This window comes from Oncorhynchus clarkii, chromosome 5, assembly GCF_045791955.1.
Source record: "Oncorhynchus clarkii lewisi isolate Uvic-CL-2024 chromosome 5, UVic_Ocla_1.0, whole genome shotgun sequence".
Classification (NCBI taxonomy): Eukaryota; Metazoa; Chordata; class Actinopteri; order Salmoniformes; family Salmonidae; genus Oncorhynchus; species Oncorhynchus clarkii.
In genome coordinates, this window is record NC_092151.1 from 64631423 (window position 1) to 64643622 (window position 12200).

Sequence of the window (12200 nt, forward strand, 5' to 3'; positions counted from 1 at the left end):
GAGTTCCATCCCTGGCCTTTAGGATTCAGTGGGGAGATGTGTCAGATCGACATTGACGAGTGTTCCAGCACGCCCTGCCTCAACGGGGCCAAGTGTATCGACCGACCCAACGGATACGAGTGTGAATGTGCTGAAGGTACTAACCGCGCGTGCGCGTGCATGTGTGCGTGTGTGTGTGTGTGCACACTAATGTTCAAAGGTTTGGGGTCACTTAGAAATGTCCTTGTTTTTGAAAGAAAAGCACATTTTTTTGTCCATTAAAATAACCTCAAATTGTTCAGAAATACAGTGTAGACGTTGTTAATGTTGTAAATTACTTTTGTAGCAGGAAACGGCAGATTTGTTTTAATGGAATATCTACATAGGTGTAGATACAGAGGCCCATTATCAGCAACCATCACTCCTGTGTTCCAATGGCACGGTGTGTTAACTAATCCAAGTTTATCATTTTAAAAACCTAATTGATCATTAGAAAACCCTTTTGCAATTATGTTAGCACAGCTGAAAACTGTTGTCCTGATTTAAAGAAGCAATAAAACTGGCCTTCTTTAGACTAGATGAGTATCTGGAGCATCAGCATTTGTGGGTTCGATTACAGGCTCAAAATGGCCAGAAACAAAGACCTTTCTTCTGAAACTCGTCAGTCTATTCTTGTTCTGAGAAATTAAGGCTATTCCATGCGAGAAATTGCCAAGAAACTGAATATCTCGAACAACGCTGTGTACCATTTCCTTCACAGAACAGCGCAAACTGGCTCTAGCAAGAATAGAAAGAGGATTGGGAGGCCCCAGTGCACAACTGAGCAGGAGGACAAGTACATTAGAGTGTCTAGTTTGAGAAACAGAAGCCTCACAAGTTCTCAACTGGCAGCTTCATTAAATAGTACCTGCAAAACACCAGTCTCAACGTCAACAGTGAAGAGGCGACTCCGTGATGCTGGCCTTCTAGGCAGAGTTGCAAAGAAAAAGCCATATCTCAGACTGGCCAATAAATAGAAAAGATGAAGGTGGGCAAAAGAACACAGATACTGGACAGAGGAATTCTGCCTAGAAGGCCAGCATCCCGGAGTCGCCTGTTCACTGTTGACGTTGAGACACCTGTACCCTGTCAGAACACAACTGAATGTCTCAAACGCATTAAGAAGGAAAGAAATTCCACAAGTGAACTTTTAACAAGACACACCTGTTAATTGAAATTCACTCTGGGTGACTACCTCATGAAGCTGGTTGAGAGAATGCCAAGAATGTGCAAAGCTGTCATCAAGGCAAAGGGTGGCTACTTTGAATCATCTCAAATAAACAAATCAAAATATATTTTATAACTATTGTTTTGGTTAATACAATATTCCATATGTGTTATTTCATAGTTGTGATGTCTTCACTATTATTCTACAATGTAGAAAATAGTAAAATGTCGAAAAACCCTTGAATGAGTAGGCGTGTCCAAGCTTTTGACTGGTACTGTGTGTGTGTGTGTGTGTGTGTGTGTGTGTGTGTGTGTGTGTGTGTGTGTGTGTGTGTGTGTGTGTGTGTGTGTATATATATATATATATATATATATATATATATATATATATATATATATATATATATATATATATATATATATATAGCAAATATATATATATATATAGCAAATATATATATATATATACACAGTTGAAGTCGGAAGTTTACATACACCTTAGCCGAATACATTTTAACTCAGTTTTTCACAATTCCTGACATTTAATCCTAGTAAAAATTATCTGTCTTAGGTCAGTTAGGATCACCACTTTATTTTAAGAATGTGAAATGTCAATAATAGTAGAGAGTGATTTATTTAATATTTTATTTCTTTCATCACATTCCCAGTGGGTCAGAAGTTTACATACACTCAATTAGTATTTGGTAGCATTGCCTTTAAATTGTTTAACATGGGTCAAACATTTTGGGTAGCCTTCCACAAGCTTCCAACAATAAGTTGGGTGAATTTTGGCCCATTCCTCCTGACAGAGCTGGTGTAACTGAGTCAGGTTTGTAGGCCTCCTTGCTTGCCCACACTTTTTCAGTTCTGCCCACAAATTTTCTATAGGATTGAGGTCAGGGCTTTGTGATGGCCACTCCGATACCTTGACTTTTTTGTCCTTAAGCCATTTTGCCACAACTTTGGAAGTATGCTTGGGGTCATTGCCCATTTGGAAGACCCATTTGCGACCAAGCTTTAACTTCCTGACTGATGTCTTGAGATGTTGCTTCAATATATCCACATAATTTTCCTGCCTCGTGATGCCATCTATTTTGTGAAGCGCACCAGTCCCTCCTGCAGCAAAGCACCCCCACAACATGATGCTGCCACCCCCGTGGCGGTTTTGGAGCAGTGGCTTCTTCCTTGCTGAGTGACCTTTCAGGTTATGTCGATATAGGACTCGTTTTACTGTGGATATAGATACTTTTGTACCTGTTTCCTCCAGGATCTTTACAAGGTCCTTTGCTGTTGTTCTGGGATTGATTTGCACTTTTCGCATCAAAGTACGTTAATCTCTAGGAGACAGAAAGAGTCTCCTTTCTGAGCGGTATGACGGCTGCGTGGTCCCATGGTGTTTATACTTGCGTACTATTGTTTGTACAGATGAGCGTGGTACCTTCAGGCGTTTGGAAATTACTCCCAAGGATGAACCAGACTTGTGGAGGTCCACAAGATTTCTTTTTGATTTTCACTTGATGTCAAGCAAAGAGGCACTGAGTTTGAAGGTAGGCCTTAAAATCCACTGGTGGACCTCCAATTGACTCAAATAATGTCAATTAGCCTATCAGAAGCTTCTAAAGCCAGGAATTTTCCAAGCTGTTTAAAGGCGCAGTCAACTTAGTGTATGTAAACATCTGACCCACTGAAAAATATAGTGAAATAATCTGTCTGTAAACAATTGTTGGAAAAGTGACTTGTGTCATGCACAAAGTAGATGTCCTAACCGACTTGCCAAAACTATAGTTTGTTAACAAGACATTTGTGGAGTGGTTGAAAAACTAGTTTAAATGACTCCAAAATAAGTGTATGTGAACTTCCGACTTCAACTGTATATGTATATACATTTCTTGCATGTTAAAACCATGATGTCTAAACTAAAGCTTTAACACAGGGAATATTTAACCATTACTCAATGTGTGGTTTCTCTCCCCAGGCTTCTATGGGCCACTGTGTAAAGAGAACATAGATGACTGTGACCCGGAGCCCTGCCACCATGGTGTGTGTCGTGATGGCATCGCCACCTTCTCCTGTGACTGCGACCCGGGCTACACCGGCTCCATATGTAACATCCAGGTCATGGAGTGCCACAGCCTCCCCTGCCAGAACCGCGGACGCTGCATCGACCTGGTCAACAAGTACCAGTGCAACTGTCTGCCTGGCACCTCAGGTGAGCGCAGCGAAAGAATGGGTGAAATATTTATCGTATTTCTTTGTTTTTGGGTTACAAAAATTTTCGTAATAAAGAGGAAACCAGTGCAATAACAGAATGTTTGGGCAAACAAAAAAACTCACATACACTGTGCGGTGTGGACGGTGCATCTCTGTCTGCAATCTATTTGTGAAACTTTGGTCTAGACTCTAGACCATGACTGATTTCTAGTTTGTGAAACTGTAGAAGACCATGACTTAATTGGTGTTTGTTATGTATCTCCAACTGACCCTTTAACTGCTACTCACTCAGTGCTGTCAGCCCCAAAGCTCTGTGCTGTGCTCCTGTGAACTTGAAACACCAGCAGCTTCTACTCTATTCTGTGGAGTAGAAGTGGCTTCCAGCAGGGTAGAGCAGAGCTCTCAGCTCAGAGCACCCAGACAGGAGGGGATCAGTCATAAGGGTAGGCCCAGCTCTGCTCTGCCCAGTACGCTGCCCTGGCCTGGGGGATTTGTGCAGGCCAGTGCACTGGTACTGTACACACACACGCAGGAGACAGCTTAGGTCACACATACTTTCACTCGCTCAGCTAGCTCACTGTCTTTGTAACACACCCTTTAAACATGGTCAGCTAGTCCACTGCTCCCCCTGGTGGATGCCATTAGAACTGCAGCCAATGTAATGGAGTGCCTATTCAAAAAGCTTCCAAATGCATCCTTCCTTTCTTACATTTGACTCAAAGCTAAATGGTTTGTCTTCTGGTTTTCTTCTCAGGGGTGAACTGTGAGATCAATGTTGATGACTGCGCCAGTAACCCCTGTGAGTATGGAGAGTGCCAGGATGGGATCAACGAGTACAAATGTGTCTGTGCTCCAGGGTACACAGGTAAACACACACACTTTCCCCTCTCAACTAATCAGATGCTTCTTCATGTTAATGACAGTACATGCCTGATTGTTCCAGTGAATTAATTAAGTCATTTCTGAATTATTTCTCTCAGGTGCAAAATGTGACGTGGACATCAATGAGTGTAATTCCAGCCCGTGTATGAGTGGGGGCACATGTGTAGACAAGGTGAACGGCTTCATCTGCCAGTGCCCCCCTGGCACCCACGGCCCCCTGTGCCACTCTGGCACCGACCACTGTGCCCCCCGGCCCTGTGTGCACGGAGACTGTGTAGAGCAGCAGAGCGGGTACGCCTCTCCTCACCTTATCTATTTCTCTCTGTCACTCTAGCTCTCTATCACTCTTTCTTGAGTCATTTTTGAGTCATTTTTCCTACCCATCGACATATATGATTTCAGGTTATATGAATGGAAATGTTGAATTGTATTAGTAGCCCCATTAGCTGACACCATGACGTCAGCTGATCTTCCTGGGCTCCAACACATAGTTCATATGATACAAATGCATACTTTAGGTTACTCTCTGTCTGTCATGAACCCCTACTCCCTCCCTTGGCCTGTGTGTAGGTACCATTGTGAGTGTGAGTCTGGCTGGGTGGGGCAGCACTGTGACCAGGAGAAGGATGAGTGTCAGTCCAGCCCCTGCCAGCACAGTGGCAGCTGTGTGGACAGACTCAATGGATACTCCTGCCAGTGTCGCCCCGGATTCACAGGTCTGAATCAGGCTTTTCTAAATCCTTTATTCATTATACAGATGATCCCATTAAACTGCAGTCCTCAATAGAGTAAAGTGTTATTCTGTTCGCTGTTTTATTTAAAAACCCACAAATTTCCTTCCTCCCTTTCCCCTCAGGTGTGAATTGCGAGGTCAACATAGAGGAGTGTGCATCAAGCCCGTGTGAGAACCATGGTACCTGTGTGGACGGAGTCAACAGCTACACCTGCCTGTGTGCCGCTCCGTACTCAGGTAACAATACCATCCGCTCTACGGTACTACCCAGGACATATTCCCTCTGGTGGAGCTGACGTTGATTGTGTCATGGCCATTTTGGATATGAACAATATTGTGTCCACAGGAAAACACTGTGAGGAGGAGTTGGTTCCCTGTGCGTCTCATCCATGTGAGCGGGGAGGTGTGTGTCAGCCAACCCCAGACTACACCTTTTACACCTGTAGATGTCCCAGCGGCTGGCAAGGTGGGTATTCACACAGAGGGTAAAGGTGTGAGTGTGTGTTGGGGAGATTTTCTACCATGATGTTCATTAAAATGGGATGTTTGAATAGGCCCTCGTTGCACTGAGGATGTGGATGAGTGCAGGAAGAACCCGTGTCAGAACAGCGCCCGTTGCATCAACAGCCAGGGCAGTTACGTGTGCAAGTGTCAGCCAGGCTACAGCGGTCTCAACTGCCAAACCAACATCGATGACTGCTCCCCCAGTGAGTTATCACCCAGCTCTTGTGCATACTCCCACGGATAGCCCAAGCATACTCACACTACATATTGTGTATATTCTCTATGAGCATCTTGTGTACTGTACTCCTCTGGAGCTAATGTATCGATCTTCACAAACAGCTTCTATTGTGGGTCTGTTGAACTTCTTGTCTCTCTCTTGCTCTCTCCCAGACCCGTGTCTGAATGGCGGTTCCTGTGTGGATGGAGTGGGAGGGTTCTCCTGTGACTGCCGGCCAGGGTTTGATGGGGAGCGCTGTGAGGCAGAGATGGATGAGTGTGCCAGTCAGCCGTGCCGGAACGGAGCCGTGTGCCGGGACTACGTCAACAGCTTCGTCTGCGAGTGCCGGCCAGGTTTCGACGGAATCCTATGTGAACACAACATCCCAGAATGCACTGAGAGGTGGGTTACAAAGGACTATAACTACAGTCACTGTGTTAAAGTGTTTGAAGTTGATTCACTCAAAATTATTCTTCAATGAGTTTTCTTTTTTGATATGTGGCTACATGTGGACTGGGACGCATTTAGTAACAAGTATTGAAAATTGATTTCCGTTGCAAAACGCAACGACTTCCATCATGAATGACCACATATCTTTGTTTCTCTCTCTCTCTCTCTCTCTCTCCCTCTTTCCCTCAGTTCCTGTCTGAATAACGGGACCTGTGTTGACGACATCAACACCTTCTCGTGTCGTTGTCGTCCTGGTTTCTACGGGACCTTCTGTCAGTATGAGCAGAATGAGTGTGACTCTCAGCCCTGTAAGAACGGAGGGACCTGTACAGACGGCCTAGGATCCTACCGTTGCACCTGCCCTGTGGGCTACAACGGGCAGAACTGCCAGGTAGAGAGAGAATGTGTAAAACGGTGTTGAACTGAAAATGAAAAATGACTTAAAGTTATCTGATTATAACATCTCTCTTTGTCTGGTTCTTCATATGAAACTCAACACTAACATTTCCTACTCCATTTGTCCCATTGCAGAACTTTGTGAACTTGTGTAGCCAGCCACTGTGCAGGAACGGAGGGTCCTGTTCCCAGTCACAGACCACCTGGTCATGTCACTGTCCTGTGGGCTGGACTGGTCTGTACTGTGATGTCCCCAACATGTCCTGTCAGGACTATGCTGCTCGGAATGGTGAGCATTCCATGTCTCTACAATCCACTGTGTTTTATTCAGTAACCTCTCTCAGTAAACGGTCAAATAGCCCACAGTCAACCAAAGGGAAAGTTCAGGATTTTGGCAATGAGGCCCACTATCTACTTCCCTAGAATAACCAGATTAACCATTTTTATGTATTTGCGTCCACTATGAAGGAAGTTAAAGGTAGTTTTGCGAGCCAGTGCTAACTAGCGATGACTTGTTATCAACTTCCTTCAAACTGCATGCAGATACATAAAAATGGTCTCCACGAGTTCATCAGACTCTGGGGAAGTAGATAAACGGCCTCATTGCCAAAATACCAAACTATCCCTTTAATAAAATGAAATGTTTACAAAGACAGATGGATGTATATAAAGAACATGACGATATAAAGGTATTTATAAACTGGGTGGTTCGAACCCTGAACACTGATTGGCTGACAGCCGTGGTATATTTAAGCAATAAGGCCCAAAGAGGTGTGGTATATGGCCAATATACATGGCTATGGGCTGTTCTTATGCAAGACGCATCGCAGAGTGCCACAGCTATGGGTGTATTGGCCATATATCTCAAACCCCCGAGGAACCTTATTGCTATTAGAAACTGGTTGCCAACATAATTAGAGCAGGAAAACTAAATATTTCGTCATACCCGTGTTATAAACTGGGTGGTTCAAGGCCTGAATGCTGGTTGGCTGGAAGCCGTGGTATATGAGACCGTATACCATGGGTATGATAAAACATGTATTTGTACTGCTTTAATTACATTGGAAACCAGTTTATAATAGCAATAAGGCACCTCAGGGTATATCGCCAAAATACCACGGCTAAGGGCTTTTTTCAGGCACTCCACATTGCGTCGTGCATATGAACAGTCCTTAGCTGTGATATATTGGCCATATACCACACCTCCTCGGGCCATATTGCTTAAGTAAACCATGCTGATTATGGCTAATATGTTGTGTGTGTGTCTGTCAGGTATTCCAGTGGAGATGGTGTGTAAGCACATGGGTCGCTGTGTGAACGTCGGTAATGCCCACCAGTGTCAGTGCCAGCCTGGCTACACAGGCAGCTACTGTGACAAGACTGTGGACGAGTGCCAGTCTAACCCCTGCCGCAACGGAGCCACCTGCATGGACTACCAGGGCACATATGAGTGTATGGTAAGTTTTTTGTGTGTGTGTGTGTGTGTGTGTGGGTGTGTGGGTGTGTGAGTGAGAACATCTAACAATGTGTCTCTGTTCCAGTGCAAGGCTGGCTACCAGGGGGTGAACTGTGAGTATGACGTAGATGAGTGTCACTCTAACCCTTGTCGTCATGGAGGAACCTGCATCAACCTCATCAACCGCTTCTCCTGCGCCTGCCCACCTGGTACACATGGTAAGCAGATACCAGAAGATTATTTCTAGTTTTATCTATCTCTTTCGCTCTCTTGTTTTCTGGCACATTGGTTTTACATAATGTACAACTACAACTCTGACCTCAACTGATGGTCTTTCCTCTCTTTCCCCTCTCCATTTCCTCTCTCTTTCCTCTCTCTTTCCTCTCTCTTTCCTCTCTCTGTCCCCTCTCTCTTTCCTTTCTCTTTCCCCTCTCTCTTTCCTTTCTCTTTCACCTCTCTCTTTCCCCTCTCTCTTTCCCTTCTCTCTTTCCCCACTCTCTTTCCCCACTCTCTTTCCCCACTCTCTTTCCCCACTCTCTTTCCTCTCTCTTTCCCCTCTCTCTTTCGTCTCTTTCCCCTCTCTCTTTCCACACTCTCTTTCCTCTCTCTTTCCCCTCTCTCTTTCCTCTCTCTCTTTCCACACTCTCTTTCCACACTCACTTTCCTCTCTCTTTCCACACTCTCTTTCCACACTCACTTTCCTCTCTCTTTCCACACTCTCTTTCCCCTCTCTCTTTCCCCTCTCTCTTTCCCCTCTCTCTTTCCCCTCTCTCTTTCCCCTCTCTCTTTCCACACTCTCTTTCCACACTCACTTTCCTCTCTCTCTTTCCTCTCTCTCTTTCCTCTCTCTTTCCCCTCTCTCTTTCCTCTCTCTTTCCCCTCTCTCTTTCCTCTCTCTTTCCTTTCTTTTCCCCCTCTCTCTTTCCTCTCTCTCCTCTCCCCCTCTGTAGGTGTTCAGTGTGAGGTGAACATGGACGACTGTGCTCCCAAGCCTGGCTCCTGGGGGCCTCGCTGTCTGAACGGGGGCCAGTGTATGGATGGGGTGGGCCGCTACACCTGCTCCTGCCCCCCTGGCTTCGCTGGGGAACACTGTGAGGGGGACGTCAACGAGTGTCTCTCTGGACCCTGTCACTCTCCTGGCAGCCTGGACTGTGTGCAGCTGGCCAACGACTACCAGTGCCGCTGTCGCCTGGGCTACACCGGTAGAGAACTACACCCCTCTGTATATGTTATAAGACACATCAACAACTGTTATCTAGCTTACCCCACACTCATGCTGTGTAACATGACAGCGGTCTCTTTTTTAGGACGCCTCTGTGAGTCCATGGTGGATCTGTGCCAGTCTAAGCCGTGCCATAACAGTGGCACCTGTTCCATGAACATGAGCTCAGTGCATGGATACTCATGCACCTGTCAACCAGTAAGTCATTATAATGTTACTCTACCCTTTTATAATGTTGGTTTTCCAATGACTGCTGTGTTTCTAAGTACTCCATGTACCAGCTTGCTGATCTTTATCTCTTTCTTTTGAATGGATTGGCAGCCCCATTGATATTGCATTGTGCTGTATAACATTGTATTTACCTCAAATGTAGCTATGGATTGAGTGGCTGAGTGTCTATTCTTTCACTACTGGCTTGTTTTCCTAACTACTAACCATTCTCCTCCTCCTTATTCTTACCTTTGCTTCAGAGGGCGAGACAACATAGTTCAGGTATGACTGAGAAACAGCAGTGTTCTAGGAAGAGACCAAACATTCTCACAGGTTTTCTGACTAGTCAACTGCAGGAATGTATGTTATGAATGTAAAACCCAGTCCACAGGTGTCTGTCCAGCCAGTCAGTTCACATGTCTGACGCCTTCTCTGTCTCATCTCTTTACTCAGAGTTTCACTGGCTTCAACTGTGGAGAGGTAGAGGGCTACAACTGTGCCCAGCTGCGTTGTCAGAACGGCGGGCACTGCCAGGATTCTCAGGGTGGTCAGCTGCACTGCCGTTGCCAGCCAGGCTTCAGTGGGTCGCGCTGCGAGACCGTGCACAGCTGCCAGAACCGACCCTGTTTGAATGGAGGCACCTGTATGAAGGACCCACACAACCCATACCAGTACAGCTGTCGCTGCCCAGCCCACTTCTCAGGCAGGCACTGTGAGAATGCCATCTTCGACCAGACCCCCCGCACCCCCTCCTGCCCTTATGTAGAGTGTGAGCAGCGGTCCGGGGATAAGGTGTGTGACCCGCAGTGCAACAACCATGAGTGCCAGTGGGACGGAGGGGACTGTTCTTTACATTGGCGCCGGCCATGGGTCAACTGCACCGCCTCCGTGCCCTGCTGGGAGCTGTTCCGCAACGGCCGCTGTGACCACGAGTGTGACAACTCTGGCTGCCTCTTCGACAGCTTTGAGTGTCAAGAGAGCACAAAGTCCTACTGCAAGTATGTACAAAAGTTGTTAACAACATAAACACATCAATACACATGTTTATTAGGTACACCCATCTAGTACTGGGTCAAACCCCCCTTTGCCGCCAGAACAGCTTGAATTCTTCAGGGCATGGAAATGTTGCTCAATTGGTATCAAGGGACCTTAACGCGTGTCAGGAAAACATTCCCCAAACCATTACACCACCTCCACCAGCCTGTACTGTTGACACCAGGTGGGATGGGGCCATGGACTCATTATGCTTACGCCAAATCCTGACTCATCAGCCATGACGCAACAAGAACCGGGATTCATCGGACCAGGCAGTGTTTTTCCACTCCTCAATTGTCCAGTGTTGTTGATCACCCATTTTGCCCATTCTAACGTTCAATCGAACAGTAACTGAATACCTTGATGCCTGTCTGCTTTATATAACAAGCCACGGCCAAGTGACTCAGTCTGTAGGAGTGAGCCATTATTGTGAACCTAATAAACTGGCCAATGAGTGTACATGTCTTATTAAGATTATTATGAGAAAATGTATACAATAAATTCAGATTCAAATGCTTTTTAATCCATAGGAACTCCTAGAGTCTTCCAAATTCCATAAACCCTCCCTCTCCCCTTTCCTATCTACAGGTATGATGACTACTGTGCGGACCACTATGCCAACAAGATCTGTGACAAGAGCTGTAACACAGAGGCATGTGGCTGGGATGGCCTGGACTGCTCTGAGGACACCCCTGCTAAGGTGGTTGATGGCACTCTGGTGATCGTAGTGTTACTGCAGCCTGAGGAGCTGCTGGGAGACGTGAGAGGCTTCCTGCGCTCCCTGGGAACCCTGCTGCACACCAACCTCCGTGTTAAGATGGACGCCCAGCAGAAACTCATGGTGTATCCTTACTATGGCCTGGAGCACGACAACACCATTGAAGGACAGTCTGCTACAATGAAACGTAGAGGCAAACGGGAGCTGGACAAGGAGGTTATCGGGTAAGGAAATGTCTTTATCCTGACTGTCTCTCTCTCTTTCACTGCTAGATAAGATTAAGTGTGTATAGTCCTCCATGTTGTGAAGTAAGCCTAACCAAAGTTTTGTTTGTTGCAGGTCTAAGGTTTACCTGGAGATCGATAACCGAGAGTGTGCTGAGAGCTCCATGGACTGTTTCTCCAGCACAGAGCTGGCTGCATCCTTCATCGCTGCAGAGTACCTGAAGTCTGCGCTGCCCTACCCTGTGGTCTCTGTCGACAGTAAGTTCCTCTCCTTTTTCCCATTGTGACACCTCTAAACTACCCTAATGGTAATGTTACATCAGCACACACTTTATTATCTTTGATTATAGACCTGATTAAACTCACTTATCATGTTCTTTGGTAAACATGGACACTTTCCTCCATTACTCATGCTCTGAATGCAGAGCCCATTTCAGATAGCGTCACCTAGTTAAGAGTTCCATGTCTCCTCCTCCTCCAGGTGACCATATGGACCCCCAGAAGCCCCCCTTCATGCTGTACCTGGCTGTGGGAGCAGCTGTCATCATCCTGCTCATCCTGGTGCTGGGTGTGCTGGCCGCCAAGAGGAAACGCAAACACAGCATCCTCTGGCTCCCCGATGGCTTCCTGGCCAAGAAAGACGACAAGAGGAGAGAGCCCCTGGGCCAGGACGACTTCGGCATGAAGTGAGTGTAGAAAAGACAAAGGTTGCGTCCGAAATGGCACCCTATTCCCTGTACAGTGCACTACTTCTGAC

At 46.2% G+C, this 12200-nt stretch overlaps 1 protein-coding gene across 1 annotated transcript in view; it reads left to right on the forward strand.

Annotated features, from left to right (window-relative positions):
* Positions 1 to 12200, forward strand: part of LOC139409221 (notch receptor 2) — a 59053-nt gene that overhangs the window by 38004 nt on the left and 8849 nt on the right. The window contains exons 10-28 of the mRNA XM_071154071.1: positions 23 to 136; positions 3161 to 3394; positions 4151 to 4261; positions 4377 to 4569; positions 4849 to 4994; positions 5135 to 5248; positions 5358 to 5477; positions 5566 to 5718; positions 5906 to 6134; positions 6372 to 6573; positions 6714 to 6867; positions 7851 to 8035; positions 8120 to 8252; positions 8985 to 9236; positions 9342 to 9454; positions 9920 to 10464; positions 11090 to 11443; positions 11559 to 11701; positions 11925 to 12129. Of these exons, the coding sequence (XP_071010172.1) occupies positions 23 to 136; positions 3161 to 3394; positions 4151 to 4261; positions 4377 to 4569; positions 4849 to 4994; positions 5135 to 5248; positions 5358 to 5477; positions 5566 to 5718; positions 5906 to 6134; positions 6372 to 6573; positions 6714 to 6867; positions 7851 to 8035; positions 8120 to 8252; positions 8985 to 9236; positions 9342 to 9454; positions 9920 to 10464; positions 11090 to 11443; positions 11559 to 11701; positions 11925 to 12129 (3700 nt within the window). The remainder of the gene's footprint in view (positions 1 to 22; positions 137 to 3160; positions 3395 to 4150; positions 4262 to 4376; positions 4570 to 4848; positions 4995 to 5134; positions 5249 to 5357; positions 5478 to 5565; positions 5719 to 5905; positions 6135 to 6371; positions 6574 to 6713; positions 6868 to 7850; positions 8036 to 8119; positions 8253 to 8984; positions 9237 to 9341; positions 9455 to 9919; positions 10465 to 11089; positions 11444 to 11558; positions 11702 to 11924; positions 12130 to 12200) is intronic.